Genomic DNA, 26,502 nt, shown 5'->3' with positions numbered 1-26,502 from the left:
ATAGTAAACACCAGAAAGTTGGTGATTGAAATTTGAAATTTTAAAATAAATTTTCACAGGGACTTTTCGGTGTGAAAGCAAATTCAAAAGAACTTCAGACTTGAGAAATGACATCCAATATCATGATGCAAGAGTTTTGATGTGGGCTCCTAACTACAGGTACTTTATCTGGTTCAGACCGGTTGTGAATGCAAAACAAAAATTATCAGGTATTTTTATGATTGGGTGGGTTTGAAAGCGTATGGTAAGACTAAAAAGTCAAGGAAACAGATGGATATTTCACCCATGAACATCTATGAGCTAAATAAACTTTAATACAGGTTTTATTGTGTTTATAAAAATACGGGAAATGTCATGCACATGCCAAATCAGAACATTTTAAGTAAGGCCTATATTTTGGCAATTTATTGCTGGTCAGAAATGATTTATCCACATTTATCCACACTGTGCTGCACTCGACCCAGGTGAGGTGAATGGGTACCCGACAGGAGTAATTCCTTGCATGCACTGAGCGCCGGTGATGGTAGCTCGAGCTAAAGCCGGGGTAATAATAGCAGCGCTTTGTATCCTCAGGCAAAAAGCGCTTTATAAATCCAGCTATTATTATTATTATTATTATTTACATTGTCGTGAATTCTTAATATGGCTGACAAATTGATCCATCCTATCTGTTTCAGGTCGGCCTAATATAACATGCTGCCTATTGGTTGAATGATTCAAGAAGTAGTAAAGATGACCCTTGATACTATGATCACTGTTCTACAGTATCCTGCCTCATGAAATACATTACCAGCCCCAGCAAAATGTGCAACCCCTGCAGAACTGCACCTGTCAGCCATTGTCATTTGTCATTGATTATTTAATGTACCTTTTTTGTCTTTAAAAAATAATATTCCATATATCATAATTATAAGAAATGACTAAAGGTGACTTAATCATGATCATCAATACTACAATATCATGGTCTGACAGTATTTCGCCTTATGATACGTTATCAGTTCCAGTAATATTTGCACCCCCCCCCCCCGTAGCGCCATTCCCTTTGTCAATGTTTATTATGAATTGTGATCTACTGGGACCTTTAGATTTGCAACGCAACTTATATTTGTAAAATCGTGTTGATATGCGGATCGCATTCATGATTCAGCCTCTTTACCAACTCAATCTATGACTCTTTCCACTGATTTGTGCATCCTGTATGGTTGTGTAATGTCACTGGGTGTGTATTACGTACATGTAACAAAGTGGTTACACACTGGCTCCCTCCAATGTAAATGCATGGATACACGAATGTAACACAATGGTTTCGCGCTGGCTCTCTCCCGCAGACCTGCATTTTGGGCACGCTTTCTTTAAATCACCATCTTCACAAAAAATCTAAAGAGTGTTTGCAACCAAGTCACATGCTAAGAAGATGCGATGTCAAATGGGGGAAGAAATACTTGAAAGAGAAAATGTTGAAAAAATGTTGCATTGCAAATCTAAAGCTGCCTAACATTACGATCACGGTCATATCTCACCTCATGAACTACGTTATCGATTCCAGCAAGCTCTTCCCTTTCTACTCCTTCTTGACTAGCTTCTTCAATGAATGGCTCCTGAAATGAAACAAGTACAACTTGATTAGCTGGTGAAAACTGGCCTACAATATATGCAGAGAATCAGACATGTTACTTAATGTCAATTTTTGTAAGAATTTACAGGCTCATTAGCAGCAATGTTTGGCAGCTATTATACTATTCATGTTAAATAGAAAATGGTTGGATAGTGGAAGAAATATAAGATAAGAATGACAGAGAGAGAGAGAGGGAAAGATTTAAGAAAGGGAGAGAGATACAGACTGACAAACAGAAATATAATGACATAAGGGACACATGTCCATTCTTATTTACTTGTTTACCGTATTGACATGCTGAAAACTGTAAAGTAAAAAAGACACCTCCTCGCATGAAATAAATATCAATGCTCTCCAAAAACACTCCCCTTTTGTCCCTTTCTCTCCCAGGTATAAAGAGTATCATCACTTAAAACAGAAAGATAAAGACAATCAGGAATACCTCCCAAACACACACAGTCTTAAAGGCGGTTAATAACTTTGTTCAGGAATCAAAATTAAAATCACCTTTCCAGTTTCAGTTGTAATTAATAACGAAAACCTTTAGGTCAGACAGGAACCACCAAAGCTTCACAGACTAACTGGTCATCCATATTATCAAGACATTTTACAATAGAAAATTCCCATCTCAATAGTGTACTTCTGAATGCTACTGAATAATAGTTTCATAGCTCTCTGTGTGATGTGTGCCGCTACTCAACCCACAAAGGCTCTGCCTGCAAGGCAATACAGGTCTCAGGCACAGTGTTCACCAAACCTCAATTGTTAGTTGCTTTTCTAAAAAGATATTTTAGTGACTTCCATTTCGACTATAACTTCAAGTGTTGTTGATCATACACTAGGAATACAGCACATGGTATACTTCTTATTCTGTCTTAAGTATATAAATGTTTATCCTTTAACACATAACGTTCATGCACTCCTTTAAAGATCTAGACATCAAGTACTTTGTCAGATAATATGTGATGCTCACATTTAACCATGATGTGATAGCTTTAGTAGTTTTCTCACATTAAAGTCCAGATTAAATAATTTATGCACACTCGCTGTCACCATTACTTGGGCAGCTGATACGGGGGGGGGGGGGGGGGGGGGGGGGGGGGGGAGTTTCAAAAAGCACCCTGAACAAGTATTTTCTATGTTCTGAAAATGCACCCCTTAACAAGTATTGGCGTGTAAAACCCTATCCTTACAGGTATTAGAAACAAAACGGTACCCTTGACAAGTATTCCCTGAATTGACCCCCTAAACAAGTACAGCGATATCTTAATTATTATGTCATGGACGTGATCACGGACGTCGGCTTTACCAATATTTTCATTGGGTGTAGTACCACTCCACAAACCTCGCTAAATATGGACCCTAAACATGTAGTGTTGGGGCAAAAGGTACATCCTTTAAGTCTTTTTATGCCCTCTCGAAATGGACTGTAAACATGTAGTTTCCCTAGGAAAATATATACCTTTTCTTCATCATTTTGGTGTTTTTGACACCCTTATTGCGTTGCGTATCTTGAAAAAGAGATTTTTTTTACATGTTTTTTGGTCACGCATGATATCCACTCATCAATGGAATTGCCTCCCCCTGGGGCAGCTGATGATATATCGTTTTGGGTGCATCAAATTCAAGATTTAAGATTGTAAAAAATGATTAGCATTTCACACATTATTTCACCCCTTTTTTGTTTATCTTTCATCTTCATGAAAATAAAACTTTATAATCCCCTCCTAAAATATAGGCCTATATTCTCTTTATACCAAACCAGTGGGCATCGCATAAGGCTTGTTACTAGGAAGTAGTTCACAAGAATACTTCAAAGGTCACTAGTTAAACCATTCCCTATTCTCAAGACATGTGAATGTCAGGAGAGGGAACTTCTCAATGCAGAAATTCTCTTTTCTAGCTCCTCCTATTACATTTCTTTCATATCATTTTGTTTGCCTTCTGATTATCATACCGTGACATTTTATGACATTTCAGCTCTAAGCCTTAAAATTAATAATATTGTCAATGAGTACAAAACATGTATCGTCAATCTGAATGGCATGGGGAAGGTGAAAAGATGCACTAATGTATACCGCGGGATGGTATTCTTTTCTTTTGACACCTATCAAATACCTGTTCCAGGCCCCAGCACCAATTATTCCAATCATGTTATGTCATATTTTCTCAAAAATGTACAGAGTACAGTCGCTACAGTGACAAGACTCAATCCTATTCAAAGGTTTAGTACAACTATAACTGCCAGCCTTAATTTCTTAATGCTTCATTTTGACTTTGCTATATTCATACTTCCACTTTCTCACTCTTGTTCTATATCTTCTCTTTCACCTTTTTATTCCTCCTACTCATCCCCTTCTCCTCCTCCTCCTCCTTCTTCTTCTTCTGTGGGTGCGTCGTGGTCTAGTGGTTCTGACTCTCGCCTTTCAAACAGAGGGTCGTGGGTTCGAATCCTAGCCATGGCGTGTTTTCCTTCAGCAAGAAATTTATCCACACTGTGCTGCACTCGACCCAGGTGAGGTAAATGGGTACCGGCAGGAAGTAATTCCTCAAAAAGCTGTGCGCACCAGAATCGGTAGACTAGCTTAGCCGGGGTAATATAGGAGCGCCTTGAGCACCTAGCAAGGTGGATATGTGCGCTATACAAATCCTATATTATTATTATTTATTCTTCTTCTTCTTTTTCTCCTCCTTCTTCTTCTTCTCCTCCTCCTTCTTCTCCTTCTTCTTCTTCTTCTTCTTTTCTTCTTCTCCTCCTTCTCCTTCTTCTTCTCCTTCTTCTTCTCCTTCTTCTTCTTTTCTTCTTCTCCTCCTTCTTCTTCTTCTTCTCCTTCTTCTTCTTTTCTTCTTCTCCTCCTTCTCCTTTTTTGACTTCCTCCTCCTCCTCTTCTATTTCTTTAAGACTTTTCTACTGATCGACAAGTTACTTGCCATAGGTGTATTGTATATACTGTACTACCATGTTTGTGTTGGCATGTCAGTTCAAGAACACCTTTAGCAGCACGCATAGGGGCATTGTATAAGGCCATTTCTGTACTGATGGGGTGCGCGAAAAATATTTTGCTATGGGCGTTCTTGCACTGACACAACAATTCACTTTACAGAGAAATAAAGCCAGTCTATAGAACTACTGTAACATTTACATGTAATAGGCAGTTACAATAACTGAGCAGTAAAAAATCAAACGTTACATTTATAGGCCTATATAACTTGTATTAGATATGCTGAACACATCAGCATCTGAAAAGACCCTGCAATAATGCATAAAAGAAGATTTAATTCATCAAAATATTTCCTACTTAATTTACTGTTGAATATGGGGGGATTCAATTTTGGAGTTGTTTTAACGCAAAATAAAAGACACTTTAGCATCTATGCAGGCTGTTCACTCTAACTAGGTCAACACAAAGACAAGTAATGATGATGTGAATTGCTGCAAGGCACAGGTAAAACAAAAAAGGAAAAAACTGTTTTCGACAAAATCTAGCTCATGTATATGTTCTTTTAAGTTAGCGTATCCTAGAACTTTGCATTGGGTATATATTTAGCCATGAAAAACCCCAAGGACAATTGCTTTTTGGTTGAAATGTCAAAAAATACTAAATACGTCACTAAGCTCAACTATATTTGGACTCATTGCCCAGTCTCTAATACCATTGGTGGTAAAGTGTAGAAGGTATCACGTGAGATGGAATGATGTCAAATTGAAGTGAATATGGCTCGCAGGCTTCTTCTACTTGGGATGGTATTAATGGTGCAGTGAAGGAGAGAGAGCGATACATGAAGATACAGAGAAAGGGTAAAGGATGGATAGGTGGATTACAGAGAGGGGAGAGAGGTGGTTTAATGGAAGGGATGATTGTGAGAGATGGATTGAGGAGATGAAGAGGGATGATATGAGATGAAAAGAACAGATGAGGAGATGAAGAGAAGGATAGGATGATGAGAGAGGAAGAGACAAGGGAGAATAGAGAAGGGGAAGCCGGGTGGGTTGGTATAGATTGAAAGATGAAAAGAAAGTGGGATAGAAGGAGAGATAAATATGAGTGCAGGAGAGATGGGGGCGGGGGGAAGGAAGTGACTGAGAGAGTGAAAGAAGTGTGGAAGTTGGAGCAAGGGATCGAGGGAGCAGAAACAGGAGAAAGGGAGGAATAGTAGAGAGGAAATGGGGAGAAAGATGGAGCAACAGTGAAGGAGTGTGAAATAATGAGTGATAAGAGAAAGATAAAAAGAGTAGAAAAAGAGAAGAAAAAGAGGGATGAGAGATGGGGAAAAAGAAGGGATAATACCATGAGCATGATAGGGGCATACAGTGAAATAAAGAAGGAATATAAAAGGAACACTTACTTAAAACAAAAAAACTTACAAACAGATAGAAATTAGAGATAAGAAGAACCTTCATCTAAAAAAATAATAAAATACAGGTATTCAAAATTTCAGATATGAGTGAGACTACGCCCAGATCATGAGCACTTTATCTGATTTCTAAGGATGAAATTCAAGATTATGTTCTTCAAAGGATACGAAACAGAGAGAACATGCTAAAAAGAAATCAATATTTATTGAAGGACATAATTCTTAACAGGGGGATAGGTTTTGAGTGATATGCAATGTACAATGTGAATGTGGATAATAGATAGAAGATAGGAGATGCATTATGATTAAATTCAAAGGTATGTGTGAAGGTTTTTTTATATTTTTATTAAAAGAACATCAGACCCCATCCCTCCCGCTCAGATTAATCAATATGTATTATACTGGAAAGGAACTAATGAAAAGAAAACAAGATTCATGCAAAAATAAAAAAAAATAGATAATCATAAAATCACTCTATTGTACTTTGACTTTCAACATAATGAATCTAAAATAGCAAATTTCACATTGTAATCAATCTGCAACCAACAACAAAATCAGCTTTGAAATATTCCCCATCTCCTCATCACCTTTACCCACATAACTTGTTACAAGCCGAGAGGATCTATCGGGTGAACTCAAGTACATTTTTACTTTGGAAAGAGTAAAATTAATAAGAATTTGCAATCATATACGAGTGAAACAGGTGGTGAATTGCCCTTGATGGTACGAGTTGAGAGCTTGCTCTTTCCCTCTCGCGTGATTGGCTCCCTTTAATGCTTATTGCTGATGTACTCCCGTCGACTGCGTACAGAAATCTGGCCATGACGTCAATGGGCGCCTTTAGCTCGCTTGCATCACTCTCAGTCCTTTTACTTTATTCTTTGTCTGTCCTTGCAAAAGGTCCTCTTCTTTCCTCTCTCAACTTTTCTTTTTATTATCCCATTCTTTGACATCTTTCCCATTACTTCAATTCTCTATAACTCACTCTTTCGGATGTTTGTTTTCTTGCTTTGTAATGCATCATTGAATACAAAGCATTGAGGTATTTTATTCATTAATTCTTCACCTTTTTCCTGCATTGGTTAACGCCTCTTCTGCATCTTGTCCTAATCGTCTCATGAATGTGTTTCCTTGACAGCTAATTTCCCACTCAAACAATGCCTCTGTAATTCCGATAACTTTCTGTTTTTTCTTTCATATTATTGTATATTTTCTTCCTTGTCTGTCAAGCTGAATTTTGTTCCTTCAATAAAACCTTAATCACATGCCCTACAACACAAAGGTATGAATGGCAATAATTTATCAAGATCATCATTTCAAGTAAATTCTGTTCAAATGATAATTAGTCACAAATCAAACTTACTGATCAAATTTGCAAAGATTGAATTTATTCTGGTGATGGGGTCCTGGTGTACAAAATTAATGTAAATGATAATATTATATTGGAACCATATGTGTATAGCCTGCATGTTCTAAAATACTCCTTTTTGCTATTTTTCTTGATAATTATAACTATGACTGCATTGTTACATGCAGACCTGACTCATGGAAACCACACAAAATCAGCATTCTAGGGATATGAATAATTACATCTATTCAAAATCGTACAAGTAAATTGCAAGGACAAGCCATTTATGCCTATTAAAAAAAACAATGATATGCTTGAACTGCCAATTGCTTGCCTGATTTTCATTGATAAGTGTGTTTTTCTTTGTATGTATCAGGAACTATGTGATGTTTAACATTATCTGACAGAATCCCTTAGTGGTACCAGCACACTAAATACAGTCAATGTAACCATGTCCAAAACCAAATCAAATCACAAGCAACTGGATTGCAACTGTTCTCTACAAGACACTGTTAACCTGTTGAAGAATGAGCCCGCATATAATCAGCTGGAGTCTATGGAAAACATGTGTTAAGGCACAATCATTCAGTCCTCAACAGGTTAATAAAGGGGGCGAACAGTCTCTTTTGAACAGTATTTAACAAGAAAGTAATAATTTCAATTTTTAAAAGTCCTAGCTGAGTTGGTCCAGAAATCTACCTTCACTATTTCTGCTGCTTCGATATACTCCCCAACTTAAATTATCATGTTCTTAATCATAAGTCAGATGCACTTTGCTATGGTAATATTACAATTAATCAAGCACAGTATAAGCATGAAAAAATCACTTGTCATTAATCAATGGAGAGTTGTTTAAAAAAAACAGGTTCCAAAACATAATATTCAAAATATCATCTGATAGAATGGTGATTTTGTGTGTGACATCATCAGCTCTCTCATTGCATACTCATGTCATGCATATCACTGTTTTACAGAGTTGCCACAATTTCCGCGTTTTCATTTGAATTTGACAAACTTTTAGAATGTTAAACTTAATTAATTTTTTTTCTTCTATTTATTGAAGTCAATTTCATATTGGAGTGAACTGGATCTTTAAAGAAAACAAAACAAAACTCTGTAATCATGTCCAGCACTCACCAAATAATTAAATAATTAACTAATTATCTAATTAATATTTGAAATTGATGTTGAATTTACCTGTCCCTTTTGATCTTGTCTCCTACCCCTTCCTGAGCCACTATTTGCTGTTCTGTTAGGTGTCTCTATTCTTTCTGCACCCTTCCCACTGGGTTTTCGGATCGGACTCGTAAGCCACTTCCTGGGAACGGGAAAATAAAGCAAGCAAATACTTGTAAATAATCACATCATTGGTATATAAACTAAATTTTTGTACAAACAAAATCATGCAAAATGAAAGGGGATAATAACCCACCACAGCAATCTGCAATGAAATACATTGCGACCCATTCAAAAGATAGTGATAACAAAGATAACAAAGAACTAGTTCACTAGAATGTTCATTTAATTCAGATGAATCAAATTTACAAACAAATATATTGTGTTAGTGCAAGAATGCCATTAGGAAAAATTTTTTGCATTGCCCACTGGTGCAGAAACGCCCTTATGCATGCTGCTAAGGGCATTTTTGCACACATACGATGCATGAAAGTATGGTTTGAAGGGCGTTCTTGTACTGACACGATGATATGTGGACATTGACCTTGTTAACCATTTAGCTCTTATATGCTTTTCACACTGCATTTCCTTAACCCCATACTATCCTTAACCCCGGACTATCCTTAACCCCATACTATCTTTTTTTTTATTCACACTGTCTTTCTTAACCCCGTACTATTTGCTTAGCCGGGGTTAATGCCTTAACCCCGGGCAATCACACAGCTCATAAATATTGACGATTTTAACATACAAAGCGCGATTAACGTGCAATTTCGACTTCTGTGATTGGCTAATGCTTAGCCCTGTTTCGTTTCACACTGCATCTCTTAGCACCGCAATTGTGGTGCTAGCACCACAATAAGCCGGCTAACCCTGCTTTTTTGCAGGGCCAGATAGTACCGTACTATTTACCGTGCTAGCCCACTTTGCTAAAACGTAATGTGAAAACGAAGTGGGCTAAGCTTAACCCCGGGAAATTGGTGGGGCTAAGACCCCCCCTTAGCCCCACCAATTTCCTGGGGTTAAGGGAAAAAAGTGCAGTGTGAAAAGCATATTAGTCTCCCGCACCCATACAGACCAATAACACTGGACCTTCTACAGTGTTTCCTGAAAAGTTTGTCAGTTAGTGAGATATTGCATTCACATTTTTAAACCAACAGACAATCTCAAAACATTACATCACAGAATCCTTTTGGCTGAAGGAATATGTAAAAGTTATATTTTGCTAAAAATAAGAATAATACCATTCAACAACACTTACAACATTTTCGAGCAGTAAGACTCATGAAGCTATAATCTTAAAAATCCCTGAGGTCTGACAAAACAAAAGTATTCCTTGCAATCCGACTGAATAAAATGACAGCTTGCATGATGTGTAGGCCTACCATAAGCTGAGCAGCTCCACTGTATGTCATAACCCACAACAGATTTTAACCACATCCTACCATCAGTTTTCTTGTAAAGAAAAGGCAGGAAAGTCAAAGAGTCTATTCATTTGACTATTGAACAGATTATTAATAGGCATCAATTGATATAACATGTTTACAACAAATACATGACAGTAGAAACTAAAAGATAATGCCATCTATAAGCTCTTGTCTCCTAAAAAGAAGATATATGGGATGATTATTTTTAAAACTGGAAGTGAAAGCTATAACTCAGTCTATAGGAGAGTCATTTACTGATATTGGGGGAACTTGATTCAGTTATCCTTCCTTAAACCAATATTTGAGATTAATATAAATCCCAGCTCTGTATTTTAGTTTAAATTAATGATAATCGATTCAGGTGACTAATCCGTTTCTTAATTATAATATTTTTCTTTCATTTTCAAGGAATGCTACATGCGATATTGCCTTTAAAAAAAATCTCACGAGACTACACTTGTCTATTAAATGGCCCACTTTCATATTTTCAAATATTTCTGTATGGATTTTCCCCCCCAAAAGCTGAAAACGGTACAACCTGTTAATTAATTAAAGGTCAAGTTCATCCCAGAAAAAATTTGATTTGAATAAATAGAGAAAAATCAAACTAGCAAAACACTGAAAATTTCATCAAAATCGGATGTAAAATAAGAAAGATATGACATTTTAAAGTTTTGCTCATTTTTCACAAAACAGTGATTTGCACAACTCAGATGAGACAGTCGATGATGTCCTCACTCACTATTTCCTTTGTTTTTTATTGTTCAAATTATACAATATTTCATTTTTTTTTAAATTTGACAATAAGGACCAACTTGACTGAATTATATAGCATTAGACAATGCTCATTCCACATGTTCAGGGAGGAATTAATCGTTGTTTCACTTGACAATGAGGAGAAAAACAGAATATTCCCTATTTCATACAATAAAATACAAAAGAAATAGTAAGTGGATGATGTAATCAGTCTCCTCATTTGCATGTCAAAATGTCATAACTTTCTTATTTTACATCCGATTTATATGAAATTTTCAGTGTTTTGCTTGTTTGATTTTTCTCTTTTTATTCAAATCAACTTTTGTTGGGGTGGACTTGTCCTTAAAGTATGATTTAGAACTGCACTTAAATGCCAACGCGTATATGAAATGCTACGCGCAATCTTATCGATTAATAAACAGGAGTGCGTGTCCTCTTAACAGGATCTGACCAATGCAGTTATGCCTTTTATAACACACACAACTAGGCATTTAACTGCGACTCTAAGTCATACTTATATCTTTGTGAAACACCCCCCTTGTGGATGTTTCATAAAGCTGTTTGTAAGTTAAGAGTGACTTTAAGAACGACTGGTGATCCTTTCTTGTCGGAAATGGTATATTCATTGGCAATGGTTAAGCACGTAAGAAAGGTTCACCAGTCCTTCTTAAAGTCACTCTAACTTACGAACAGCTTTATGAAACGGCCCACTGGAGTCTGCTTAAGTCATGCTCAACCTCCAAATGACATTATATTATTATTATTATAATTAATGGAAATATTATTGATGAATACAAGGTAGTCATATCTTTTAAGTGTGACCTCACCGATGTGTTGATGCATTACATATCACATACAACAGTGAACAGTGAATCTCCAAGAGTGATTTTGTGATTTTAAGTTATAACTATGTCTTCTCTGCGAAACACCTCACTGGTGTTAAGGAGACATCCATCAGCGGAATAATAACGACAAGTGACTTGTCATCGTTCAAGACAGGTCAGTGTGTCATCAGGGTACCTTATCGGACAGCATTCCTCAGCACTCAAGACTTTCAGCTTCTGCTGAGTGCTATGTAGTGTTAGCGCCCTGATAACAGATAGGAGGTGACGTCCCTCTCACCAGGTGCTTTCACACCTGGGCCCCCCGTTTCAAAAAGACTTTTTATCATAACAAATGCACAATTTCTTTGCCAATTTTAGTACCAGCCCATAAAATTAAACAATTTCAGTAGCTTTCAACTGTTATAGTTATAACAAATTTTAGGAAAGAGGTATTTGGGCTGGTCTTGGAAAATATAAAGAATATTTTTTAATGGAAAAAATACCCATAGGTTAGAAGGCACACAAACAAACAGGAACGTTAACAATATATTTTCTTGATCACCGGAATATTTGCTGTGTGAAATGAAATCATAGAATCCTTTTGATGTGAGACAAGGAGAATGCATCATTTGCTGTGAGAATGCAAGTGCTGTTGCAGGTTCCTAACTACAAGAACCTTATCTCGTTCAGACAGGTGTGAATGTGCAAAAATTTATCATCATGCATTTTTTTTTTTGGGGGGGGGGGAGGCATAATACATTCTATTACATCTAAGGGTATTTTCCTAATTGGGCAGGTGGGAAAGAATACACCAACATTACCTCCATGAAATAATAAAATACAGCGATGCCAAGTTCATCGAAGACCAGCTATGGGTGAGACTTATCGTGATTCAGCATGAGATCACAGACGTTGTGTATAATGGGGATAGGCTGTGATACATGCGTGAGAATGAGATTCGAGGGGACGAGTAAGAGTCCCTAATGCGGGAGTCTAACGCATAATGTGTGAAAAATGGTGTATATGAAAATATCTGGACGCATCTATCCCTTGGTGGCTTGGTTCCAGAAAGCTGCAGGCTCAGAGAAAACTTTGGAGAGAATAATAAATTCTAGATGATGATATCTCTGGGCTTCCATAGTTGGAATAGACTAAATGAATCACAATGGCTAGCTTTTTAGTAAAGGCCTGGTCCCACTGGCTGATGGATGCAAATCGTATTCATAAAGGACACAGCGGACAAACAAAATTTCGGGGGTTGCTCCATCCGTTTTCATCCGCTCCAGAAATGGACAAAATTAGCGATAAAATTTGCGGAAACATAACAGAAAATAACAGATGTTGGTAGTATTTAGCAGGGATGTTTAAATGAATGTTCATCGGAAGCCTAGCGGATGAAAGCAGATGGAAGTGGATGGCAGCTCCAAAGGGGTTACCAGGGTTTGAATACTTTATATACAAGATGCATACGCTTACATCCTTTCAATTTCCGCACTACTTATGATGTATAGACGTTCCATGTATCTTATCTTTCCTCCCTCTTTCCGTTGTTCAGCTGAAGTGGATATGAGTTGCAATGATGCCCAGAAGATGCAGACAGCGTACATTTAACGGATGATAACTGATATGGAATGTTTGTTGCTCGTTTATGTTGCGGATTTATATCATATACAGCGAAAGTTCATCCGTTCTAAAAGTTTTGTGCAACTCAAAACTCTTCTCACGGATAAAATCCCAGTGGACGGATGCTCGATGGATAAAACGTATGTAACACGTATGCAATGATTACGCAACGGATGCAAAGCATTTTCCAATAGATGGCAAGATTTTTGTACATTTTACATCCGCTTTGCATCCGTAAGTGCAGTGGGACCAGGGGGCCATAAAGCTGTTTGTAAGTTAAGAGCGACTTTAAGAACGACTGGTGATCATTTCTTATGGTAAATGATATTGACCATTAAATGTTCATTGGTGATTATTTAGAGCATAAGAAAGGTTCACCAGTTGTTCTTAAAGTCGCTCTTAACTTACAAACTGTTTTATGACACACCCGCCTGGTCTTTATAAGCTCTATACCCAACCCAATCCACAGTGCTGGATTAACACTGACTACATGTATGTAGAAATCTAACAAGTGGACACAGTTGCTGAAAGCAGCATGTATTCTGTGCTATAAGGAATTCAAGAATGACGAGAAATCACAATTAATTCTTTGTGAAACAACCCTATGAATAGGCTATGATCCCACATATATTGATAATAACCAGCAATACGGAAGATGCAATAAAGGTTTTGTAAAAATTGATACAATAACCTGAGAGTGAGTCTAACCAACGGCATAGCTACATGTCATCAGTTCGGGAAGAATGACATACTCCATCTATCTTCCAGGTATACATAAACCATTGGGCGGCTCTTGATGGCAAACAATTTATAATCAATGTCACTAGAAATTCCTCTTGATGATGAGGACTCTACTTTAAACTTTGCTGTATTGGGGTGGGGTGAGGGTAGCAAGGGGGCATTGTAAAGCTCTTCATAGAGTTACTCAGATCTTTACAAATGTGTTTAACATAGCAAGCTATAGAGGAGTGTCAATCATTTTGAACCGCAAGAGCTACATGTAAACATGACATTCATGTATCACTGCTTAGATGACAAGACCTTATATCCTAAATTATCACCTATGGAAATTTAAGCGTGGTGCAAACCAGTATTAACTAGCAAGTGACTAGCTGGTGGTGAACTTAATAAGTGATTACAAGCTGGCAAAGAGTACATGCTCACCTCGAAGATCACTTGATAATTATCTGCATGCCTATAACAAGCATATTAAACTATCCACTAGCTACATGTAGTTAATAGCTGGCTGCTTGCTTAAAATTTCTCCGAGAGATGGAGGAAATCAGCTTTTATGTTCAATCACTAGATAATCTATCAATAATCCTGTCAAAAGTCCCAACTCCCTATCTACAAAATGTAGTCACCGCTGTTCAACGTAAAAATATTAATTTTGATAGTGTTATGACAGCATTGCTTTTTTCACCCTGCTTTATGAGCTACAATATTTTGTCTTATCAGTAGCAATATTCAAACAAACTTTCAGTTATTCTTTTTTTGAAATATTTGTCCCCTCCACAGGGATTATATTGGCAATAAAAAAGCAACAGTTATTCTTCCTGGAATTTGGAGGCTTGGGTTCAGTAGTCAGTATAATAATAAATGCCATGACACAGAATTTTTTTTCCTGACATTCAACAAACACAATGCAAAGATTATGCACGTGAATATGACTTTTTAAAGTTTTTTTCAAATGCCATAACATGATAGGATGTACATCCAAGTAGAGCAATTTCTTTTCAATAACAGATGAATGAAACACTTTAAAAACAGATTTGAAGCAAAATGGACTTACTTTATACTGCCCTTTCTTTTCGGTCCTTGTAAGTCATTGTTGTTGATTGGTCCCAGTCCTCCTGCGCTACCGCCCTCAAGTTCTATCAATGAAAAAGAAAGAAAACAATACAAGATACATGAATATACCAGTGTTTCTCTAAACAGTCATCATGAATGCTGTTTGTGAGGTGGAAGGCCAGGCAAGGGGCACATGCCTACACCCCCACCCATTGTGACAAATTTTGAAGGGATAACTACTTATCTGTGGCCCTAATTTTTTTCTATGAGAAGTGCCCCCTTTTTAAACTCATAACCCTTTAAACAGCAACTTTGTCAAGGTAGAAACCCTTGCTATTTTTATTACTTGAAAGAAAATATTCAGATATTTGAGTGTCCAATCTTTCACAACATCCTGGATCTGCCTTAGTGATTTAAAATTGGTTTTTCCTTGCTGTAAAGGACAGTCAACATAATGGCTTCGAGGAAAACAATTTGCAGCATACCTCAAAACAACTAAAGCACATCGATGAAAGTCTCATGCTGATACCCTGCATACAATGAGGCATTTCATTATTTTGGGTGGGTTTTGCGACAAAACCAGCATGGGCCATTGTAAATATTGGCGACTGACAGAGTATGTAAGTCAACAGATTACTCTGATCATATCAGTGATCAGCAATGATAAACATGGGATCCAGAGACATACAGATACATGGGCTTGTGCAATATTTGAAGGAAAAAACAGGAAAAAAAACACACACACACATATACATGTATGATATACACACAGTTACAATGGAAATTTCACAAAAGGATGGAATTTGAAGAAAAATAAACAGGTACATCTATGTAATAATTAAACTTCACGCAATCACTATATTTATACAAGAGCAACCAAAATATGCTCTGCATTTCAGTACAACTATGTTGGCTTCGCATTACACAGTAAATACATAATTATGCATAAATCCCTAAAAACCTGACATGTTTCGTTATAGTGATATGTTGGACATTGTATAATTATATGCACAATAAAGTTGTACCTTGCACCAATGAGTCCAGTTAGGAAGTATATTTCGCTATAAAAATATATGTTTTCACCATGTTGTGTAAACATGTTTGTTCTTGTAACATTTTGCATAAGGACCCCATATATATCACAAAGATTTACAATCAATTACAAATTTCAAGAAGTTATTCCAATTGCTCAATATTTGGTATTGAATATTGTGTGTGCGCAACAAGGGGGTTGATTGACCATTGTCTATTTGCAAAATTGATTGCAAAGCTTTGTGTCATGAAGCTGTGGAAACATGATAATAATCTCTATTTCTCTCCACACGTTTCTCAATGCATTATCATTAAGTCTACAGGATCTTGCACTTGAATATATATATGATAATAAAGAGTAACTGATGAATATGTAAGAGTATTTAATCTAACATTTGCTGTAGATCTGCATATGCTGGTTAAATCCAAATGGAAATATCTATCAGGGCATTGTGGTTGTTTACAGTGCTTATCAAATCAAGGAGATTAATGATACAATCTTGTATACCCCAATGCTGTATTGTACAAGCCCCTTGACTAAGCTAAAACATCAATTTGAATCTTCATCCATGTTTCAATTCACCTAAAATGAACGCACCCAATATAACACTAAGAATTTGGGCTATAGAATGAAAGGTAAAAGAAGAAGATGAAAAGAAGATATAGACAAAATTGGAAGTAAAAATATATGTTAACATAGACATAGACACACAATTAGTAGTACAAGCAGACAATGACAGAAGCAGAAGTAGACTTCATGTAGACATACACAGAGGAGATGTAGACTTGTAAAGAGACAAACATGTATAAGAAGTAGACATGTTGATGTAGATGTAGGTGTGTATAAGTAGAAGTAGACATGCAGAAGTAGAGATAGACATGTAGAAAAATACTACATCTAGAAGTAGAAGATGTAGAAGTAGAAATAGGAGTAGGAGTAGAAGTAGGTGGAGAAGTAGAAGCAGGAGTAGGAGTAGACGAAGGAGTACAAGTAGAAGTAGAAGTAGGAGCAGAAGTAGAAGCAGGAGTAGGTAGAGAGGTAGAGGTAGATGCACAAGTTTCAGTTGATGGACATTAAGTAGATGTAGTAATAGAAGTCGAAGTAGGCGTAGTAGTAGATGTGGAAGTAGAGGTAGTAGTAGTAGTAGTAGTAGTAGTAGTAGTAGTAGTAGTAGTAGTAGTAGTAGTAGTAGTAGTAGGCGTGGTAGTAGATGTGGAAGTAGAGGTAGTAGTAGAGGTAGTAGTAGTAGTAGTAGTAGCAGTAGCAGCAGCAGCAGCAGCAGCAGCAGCAGCAGCAGCAGCAGCAGCAGCAGCAGCAGTAGTAGTAGTAGTATAAATAGTAGTAGTAGTAGTAGTAGTAGTAGTACTAGAAGTAGTAGTAGTAGAAGTAGTAGCAGCAGTAGTAGTAGTAGTAGTAGTAGTAGTAGTAGAAGTAGGAGGAGTAGAAGTAGAAGGAGAAATAGGAGATGTAGAAGTAGAAGAAGGAGTAGAAGTAGAAATAGATGTTTAAGTAAAAGTAGAAGGAGAAGTAGATGTAGAAGTGGAATTTGAAGTAGAATTAGGAGCAGAAGTATGACAGTAGCCATTTGCTTTAAAAGAAACAGCGGCAGCATGACCTACAAAAATCATGATATAGAATGTCATATCTATCTAATGATTGTAAGTGCTGAACCAGAAATACATATCTTATCAAGACAACAGATATACATGTGAATGAATAATATATATATTTTGTATGATGTACCCATTACAAGAGTTAGTGCCTTGGTGCAATTTTATATAATATGATCATTACCAGAGAATATCTTTGACCAGTGAAAATACCAGTGAATAGTACCAGTGAATAAGTACCAGTGTATAGAACCGGAAAATAATACCTGGATAACAAACTTCCCCAATTAGGGGTGATTCCTCCTTCAGCCTAAACAAGCAACAGCTTCGTAGCATCCCCTGCATGATGAAATCTCTTCTTAGTCACACATGCAATCGTGAATACAAACAAAATGCTAAAAGCTATCAGGCCACCAAATATTCAGTTGCTGATGCAACAGGTTGAAGATAAAAATGAATGGAAAGAAAAAGGAAAGTAGCATCTGCTAAGCAAGAAGTTAAAATGCCGATGAGAAGGTGAAACGATGGTCTTTATCTGCAGCAAGGTCTACACAGCGGGTGATAAATGAGATGAATCTCAATCCTATCCACAGTGGCAGAGACAAAAAGCATACAGCAAAATCCCTCTATGGAATCTTATGTAAGATGTTATCAAGAAAAAGTCTCTGTCAAATGAAAGAAAAAATAGCGCCTGTTGCACAACATACAGCAGCAAGGCAATACAGGGGCAAGCCAGAATGAACATATTATCATCGCATAGCTGCTCTATTGTCTCATGGCCAACCAGCACTTTAAAAAAGATTTCCATTAATATGGTAATTTAGAGAAAGAAGCTGGTTACCATGGCGATTCTTTTCTACCCAAGCCAAACCAAGAAGCTGTAATTTTACTTCAGGGACTGAAATATTGCATAAATGATTTCCTTAATTGATGGCATACAGCTTTCCCTAAGAGATATGTCCAGTATTGTAGTGAGAGATATTTGATTAGTGCTTCTCTCCGGACAATTAACGCAATTAATAGGTCTAAAGACAGAGCCTTGGTTTTGATAAGGCTAGCTTGATATATAACAAAATATCTGAATTCATTATGCAATTATAAGTGAAATCGGTTAGGCATGTTTGATTGGAGATGGTCACAATATTGATAACATGTTGACTATATTATATACAAATAGAGAATAGGCATGAGTGCGATGGTGCAAGACTTCGCATAAGGTGAAAGAAAGATGCTCTATTCAACAAGGCTCAGCCGAGTTGAATAGAGTGTCTCTTTCTTTCACCGAATGCGAAATGTCACGCCATTGCACAAATAAGAATATAATTTATTATATGTCTTGTACAATGCCTTGCAAGTTAGCGAAAATATGAACAATAATCAATTTTCCCTTAATTTTTCATAATCTATGAAAATAAGAATTACTGAAAGCGAAAAAAAAAAATCACTCTTACGGCCATCTGATCTGCAGCAGCAATTTGCATTTAACCATTAAGCCCAATGCATTAATAATACTAAGCACAATGCATTCAATCCTAATTTTTATAGTGACGTCATCTTGTTCCTGACCGTGCAACGGTACATTATGGATGGTACAATTTGGACGGTATGTGTGCAATAGTATGAATGTTAGACATTCAGCCTTTTGCTCGCGTACAACAAGCTAAGTAGGCGTTGTACAATAAATTCTAAAATTCCTTGGGCTTTGTCTTAGAAGAAGCCACTAGTTCAAGTGGCCTATGGTTTAATCTATAGATTTCATTTGTAGAGGGAAGGTACAGATATATCAGATAACAAACAAGATTTTCCTTTCATTAATTCATTTGTTATTTACTATTCCTATCTTACTTTAAATAATAATAACAGGCATGATTTTATGCAGCTGCGCTTGTGTAAGACCTTCTTTATTACTGAATTCTATGGGGGAAAGAAAATTATTTAACTTCATAACTTAGTAGCTAAGTTTCTTTCACCCCCCCCCATTTAACTAACTTTGTACCCTAGTAACTAAGTATATAAATTTGTAACTAAGGAAGTGTCTTTCAGTCCCCAGAAATTACATTTTCATGAATGAAATGACAATGATTTCATGTCTTACATTAATCCAACATGCAGACAGACTTGAAGGCCTAGCCTATATATTAGTCACACAATTTCACAATATAATGCATCTGACACCATTTGGAGGGTATAGGTCTATAACGTTGTTAACTTAAGTCAGTAAAGAAAAGATTAGGTCCTACATGACAATATTGCATATTTCCTTTACACTTACTGAAATGGTCTTGCTTCTACAAGCAGAAATATATGTAAAAATACAGGTATACACGTAGTCCCGAGTATTTATTCCAGTAAAAACTCCTCAGAAGTCCAACAAAATGTAATCAGCTGATGAAATCAAAACCACTTTATATTTCCTGACCAGGAAATAGTTGATTTTACAACAAATCCAGACCAACCAACAGGAAAATTACATAAAAAATGGATTTAATTAGCAACCTTCTTCAAACATGCTGAAAGAATTATCAGAAGGGTAAATGTAAGATTTGAAGGTAAGATCAGAAAAAAAGTCTCCAGGAGTAAATATATATGATACGTGCAGATCACAATACTCATGACAGAGTCAGTAAAGTTGGAAGGATTCACTGGGTATTGTCAGTCCCGCAATGCCACCAAACATCAATTGTGGGGAGGGCTGTGCAATTTTCATTGGGCTTTGCACATTCCTGGCATTCTTCTGATTTGGGACAGGTCAACAAATAAATCAAACACTTATTATGTAAGCTAGAAAAGACCATTCTCCTTGTGAAGTCTCATGCAAATGACTTTTAAGAGTTCTAAATGCAGTTTTAAGTAGAAAGGCAACATATTCTGAACTCTAGCTCAACTTCTGCCACGGCTATGTTGTAGTAAAATCATGCATAACCTAATGTTTACTATTTTTTTCTAATTAGAAAAAAAAATAATTTAATTATCATTTCTAGACAGATATTTATTAGTTTGAATGCCACATATGCTAGCATATCTATAGGTAGGTACGCATGTGCATCATATCTAGCTATCCATGTTTAAAACACAGACTTATTAAAAAATAAAATGTGACTCCAGAATACAGGCTAAAGACTTATCCTACTTACATTATAAACCTTGTCCGCCAATAAAATGTTACGTCTTTAACTCATAGCAAGTTGCTGTCGCCAATCTGCATCAAATTTCAGACTTAATATTCAAAAACGCATTTCCACAGACTGTTGTCAACACTGTATGATGCTATCTGCACGTCTTGAGTACATAAATTAAAATTTCATAAGAGGTTGATGTAATTAACAGATAATGTAGTGTTCAGAGCAAAATCTGATGTATATAAAAATATTGAGATAAAAAACATTCACAAGATTAAAATTTGTGAATCAATTTACTACAATATTTGGTCTTACATAAAAAAAAATTGAAATAAATACAATTTTGGTTTTATTGTCCATTATAGAAAATTGGTATATTGTTGTACTAGGATACTTGTATCTTTTCATTGCAATACACGATTCAGTCTCAAAACAGTAATATATTATGTGAACCTGAAGCAGGATGCTCAAATGTATTTACAACAACTTAACCCAATTTTACATGTTCTGTACGTTGCCAAAGCTTAACTTTTAAAAGATTTTTTCTGTTCATCACAAAATAAATGTTTGCAAACAGGATTACCAATTATCAAGTACTAACACACTTATCTTTCGTATCAAAAAGAAACATGCAAACGACAAGAGAATCACAGGGCATTGTATACATAATGTATATGGTATATTGCTGGAGAAAAGGGAAGATGAATTTAAGACTTGGGAGTCAGACCAAGAAAGTCACAAACTGCAGGATAAGATTGGTTTCTCATAGAAGAACAAGACAAGGGGCTCGTTGCAGGGATACTTGAAATAAAAAGCAACTTTTTAACAATCTATTGCAAGTTATAACAATTGATTCAATAAACTAAGTTGAGATTGATTTTTCAGTTTCCCGTAATTTCAATTTTGTCTGCAACTCATTCTGTGTTACCAGCAATGTATTCTCTTTTCAAATCAGATTATTTTGCATAAAAAGACAAAAAAGAGAGAAGAGATGAAGAAAAGAGAGAGAGAGAGAAACAAATGTGAAAGGAAGGGAAGAGAAGGAATGACAAAAAATAAAATGGGAAAGAGAATAGCACAGAGGGGAAGAGGGTAAACAAGGAAGAGAAGAGAAAACAAGGAGAATAGAGAACAAGGGAGCAAAGAGAAGCAAAGAGAAGAGAGAGAGAGATAAATAAACTGATAAAGGAACATAAAAAAATAGAAGAGGGCAGAAATGGCCCGTGGTGAGTGCTTTTGATGGTAAAGTGAAAAAGAAACAGAGCAATAAACACCTATTCAAAAAGCTGTCTATTATCAAAGTACACCCATTGTTCAGCTAACAGTTTACCTAGATTTCGAAACAGGCCAACGTTTAGACCTCCAGGAAAAGAGATGGCTTTTCAAGTCATCTCTAAGGAAATAGTTGTTACACTACATCCTCAAGCAAATAGAGAAACCACATAGATCTTTCATCTTACCTGACTCAATGCCTCCAGTCCTCCAAAATTTGAAATTGGAGGGTAGCGACAAAGAACGTTTCTTTAATTTTATCATCTCAACAATTTTCAGTCTCGATAAAAGTTTTAGAACATAAGCAAGACAGCTGTCTGATACTGCTCCAAAAGTCTTAATCTAAGTCCATCACAGTTTTCCAATATATTCTTGAAAATCTAATGTAATTTTTCATAAAAATATCCTCCAGGTGAAAACACTCTCATCTCAGACACAAAATCTTTGGAAATATTTGCTCGAAGACGACAACATTTTCTTCAAATTCCTTTCCATCCATCGTTACTTCTAATCTCGCGAACTGCGATCTTAATCATTTTCAAACTTCTAAAAGGGAACAAACTGTATCCTGCCCAGATCTTTCTAAGATGATGCAGTCTCTAGTATTTCCAGAGTTTTGAAGACAAGAACCTCATGAAATCTAACAGATAAATTATAGCAAGATCAAAAATTGCTGTTGTCCATCCACACAACCCTTCATTCTTATCTAAAGATTAACAAAAAAAATCTCTTTGGCCTTTTGACCATTGAGTGGAAAGGTTAATGCACTTCCATTTCTATTAAAGGGAGCACAAAAATGCTCTATGATGGTTGAGTGAGTGTCAAATGGGTACATCCATATGTTTACTCTCCTTTCATGGCTGTTCTCATCTGCATGAATACATTTGTTCATGAACTATTGGTAATGGGTACACACCCGATTTTCGTAAAACATGCATAATTCATATTTTACAAAACATGGTTCAATTATTTTAAAGATGATCAGTATTGCACCTCAACATTCACAACAGGAGTCCTGCAGAGGATCTTTTAGTGGCTTGCCTGCATCCCCCATTATTAAGTTTAATGATACTATTAATAATAATGATGATAATATTTTTATAGCATATTTTACCAAGTGATTTTTTTTCTTTTTACCTAGGTTCATCAAGCAGGCCCTGCTTAAAATGATCATGTTATTTTATCCACAGCTTTAGCTGGGCTGCCTAGGAGCTTAAGCATTTGAGAAATTTATTCTGTCTGGGTAACCATTTACTCTACCTGGGTGGATAGAGGCAAATGCAGATAAATGCCTTGACAATTGATAATATTAGACCTGCCAACCTTCTACAAGAAAAAAGTATTCTTAGAAGGAAAAAAAGATTTTTTGACCCCAAAAAAGAGTAATTTTAAAAATTTGTCTTAACGTAACAATCGCCAGCCTGTTGTATGTGAAATGTCTCTACTTGATAATTCACCATTTCAAACATGTGCTCATAGGCAAGAATTTACTTGTTCTTTTCATGCAACAAGTTACTGGCCTGACAGCGATATTTACCGGTCTGGGACTGTCGGACCTGCGCTGGTGTCGCGCGCTGTGTATATATACTCCATGATCAAAAATGTAAAAAAAGTAACAAATCATACAATAAATATTGGCGTATTCATAGCAAAAAAGAGGAACAAATACTCTAAAAAGGGAAAGGTTGGCATGTCTGTAATAATCGTGTAGATCTGTCTGGTGCAGTGTCCAAAAATGCTCATGGTGCTCAAATGGGAGGATTAATATGGTACAGATACAGAGTGGGATTCCTGCAAAAAGACTTTTCCTAAGGTGGCTAAATTAAAGTGCTTAACATTGCATGTAGCTCTATGGTAAAACAAGATATGAAAAATTATTTCCAAATGGAAACCAACAAAAGTTTCAATATTACTATGCTTAGATATCAAAGGAAATAATCAAATTCAACCTTTCTTTAAGCACATTGAGGTCTCAGATATAGAACCTGATAATGCCAGTTCTGAAACTACAGCATTTATTTTTATGTTAAATAACTTTTGATATACATACCCCTACTATTGCACTTTACTATTACCCTTTACTACTGCCTTTTGCTAAATACAACCTTCTAAGAACTCCTTGTAGCAGTCTACAGTTCTCTTACAAATCAAATGGCATTACTCTATGGATTAAATGGATTAAAATCGAATTAAAGTAAAGAGACTAAAGGACTCTGGAACAATGAAAAGGAATTCGAACTGTTGGTATAATTGAGCATTTAAGAATACTTAGGATTAAAGGGTAGTGGGTTTACTGAATGGGGGAGTAAAATTGATTTTTGGATGAGGTTATTTGGGGTTGGAACAGTGGGACTGTTTAACCACAACTAAGGTTTTCTTTCATGAAGCATGTATAAGTAACTGTTAAATGTGCTTTGAGGGATCATGCCAATTCAGGCCTAATTAATTTTCAATAGTTTATTTTGGGTATGTATTCAAGAGGAAAACAAGTCTTGATACAGATGGATAAGGGGTTATTGGCTTAGGTCAAAACACTGATATTGATCCTTAAATGATCTGATTGATTTTAAAATTATACCATGAATTAGAGGTCTTGGTATTTTTTCATCTTCTTCCACTCCTCACCATTTTCTACTTTTGTTTCTCCCCATAATAAATTAGCTAATAAAAATCAAAAGCTCAAGATTTTTTTTTTCAACATTGAGAGGTAAAGTGCATTTCCCCTCCCCTTTCCATGACATAAAATAAAATACAAGTTTACATATCTCACTTTTAACTCAATGGTTCATTCTAATGATGTTGTAATTCCATTTGGTTATGGATGAAATAAATTTTAATAAATGCATACACTCTTGTTCTTTAGCTTTAAATTATACTGTCTCTTACTTACTTACTGTCTCCATTTTTTGCCACCAATTTTCTACATTTCTATAATTCTTGGCATTGCCCTTTTAAACTATTGCACCTTCACTTAAGTATTGCTAATAAAATAGAATTATAAGCGAGTTCACTTATAACACTGTTTAATTAGTTTATGTATAGATCATTTGCAAATAAGCAAAACTACCATCCCATTGCTACAAAAAAAAAACATATCCAACATTGCATGACAGAAGAAAGAGAAAGAGAGACAGGAAAGGAGACCAAAAGAGAGAATAAGCAATATTCACAATAGAAATCATAAGCTTGTGAAATACACAAACAAATAAACAGTGGGCTTTCCCACCCACTAGCTTTTCAATACCTGGGAATAAAGCGCAAGCCCTTATAATCAAAACAAGCTTAATTTATGCGCTGCATGTATAGCACCAGCACTGCTGCAATGCATTGCGCCAACAATAATAATGGCAGCATACACTGATGCAGTGCAAGCATGGCATTGTGTACACGCAGGAGAAAGTGTACCAGTGCATAATGTCACCAGTTTCTCATCTCTGGGTATCCAACAAGCAGAGAGAATTATTTTGCCTGTCTTCTCATCCCGCACACTGCCTAAGATTCCCTGCATCAATATTCCCACCATACACACATGGCCATCTCCACTACACAGTCCCATACACACTTACTCACACACAAATAACACACACATGATTACTTACCTTGCACAGGGCAAGGCATCATACACTCAATAATAACAGGCAAGCATGCATGTCTGTCTGCACAAATCTAAAGCTAAAGGATAGCTAAGGTGGAATAAATTTGTATATTTTCATCTTGCAAAGAGCTCTTCTAACCTTACACAAAACAGTCCGATGTAATACTCAAAATGTCAATGCATTCAGCAGTGGTACAAGGCATTGTACATACCAAGAGGTGGAATCAAAATACACCAATGTGGCACCAAAAAATGACATTATTGAAGAAAAACGACAGATTTAGTAAGTGATGAGAAAGATAGTCTAATACACTTTACTTTTAAACATGTTTCATATCTAATCTGAACAAATTACGATTCAGGAAGTATCATCTTATAATTGCCTTTATTCTAAAAACAATCCACCAAAATAAAAATGAAACTTGTTGAATATTGGACTATTTTGCATTTTGGTACAGAAGTATGCTAATTGCTATGAAAATAATGATGTTCCACATCATGAGTTTCTTTAAATGTGAAACCTGGTACAAGCGTACACAACATTTCCCAAAATTATTATAAGTTTTAATAAGAACAACCCTAACTGTTTTGATGAGATCAAATACCAGCCCCAAAATAACCTTACATCTAAATTCACACGGTGAGCGAAAATGAGTATGATTTTGATAAAAAGTTACATACATTTGTCTTCCACATTATCTGCTTTTCTCCGATTTCAGCTTTTTATCTGGTGACAAACCAATTAGTATTCTCTAGAATTTCTCTTTTTTTGCCCTTCAAATTTGGAAGTTCTACCACTATATTTATATATGAAATCATCTGAAGATATGAACATATTCATTTTCCAAAAAAAAGTGTGTTTAATCTATTTCCATTTATGAATTCACTATTTATAACTGGCTTTGTTTATTTCCTTCATATTTTTACAAATTACAAATAAAAATCAGGAATCAATGA

The 26,502-nt window shown here is 35.9% G+C and overlaps 1 protein-coding gene across 1 annotated transcript in view; it reads right to left on the bottom strand.

Annotated features, from left to right (window-relative positions):
- The window catches only part of LOC129257836 (triple functional domain protein-like), a 49,728-nt gene extending 27,136 nt beyond the window's left edge, over positions 1-22,592 (bottom strand). The window contains exons 1-4 of the mRNA XM_064096617.1: positions 22,139-22,592; positions 14,918-14,999; positions 8,517-8,637; positions 1,521-1,598 (exon numbers count right to left, since the gene is read on the bottom strand). Coding sequence (XP_063952687.1) covers positions 1,521-1,598; positions 8,517-8,637; positions 14,918-14,999; positions 22,139-22,214 — 357 coding nt within the window. The 5' untranslated portion in view covers positions 22,215-22,592. The remainder of the gene's footprint in view (positions 1-1,520; positions 1,599-8,516; positions 8,638-14,917; positions 15,000-22,138) is intronic.
- Between the last annotated feature and the right edge of the window lie 3,910 nt (positions 22,593-26,502).

The sequence above is a fragment of the Lytechinus pictus genome, chromosome 1 (assembly GCF_037042905.1).
Source record: "Lytechinus pictus isolate F3 Inbred chromosome 1, Lp3.0, whole genome shotgun sequence".
NCBI lineage: Eukaryota > Metazoa > Echinodermata > Echinoidea > Temnopleuroida > Toxopneustidae > Lytechinus > Lytechinus pictus.
Note: the sequence above shows the minus strand (reverse complement) of the source record. Positions and strands in the feature narration are given on the sequence as shown.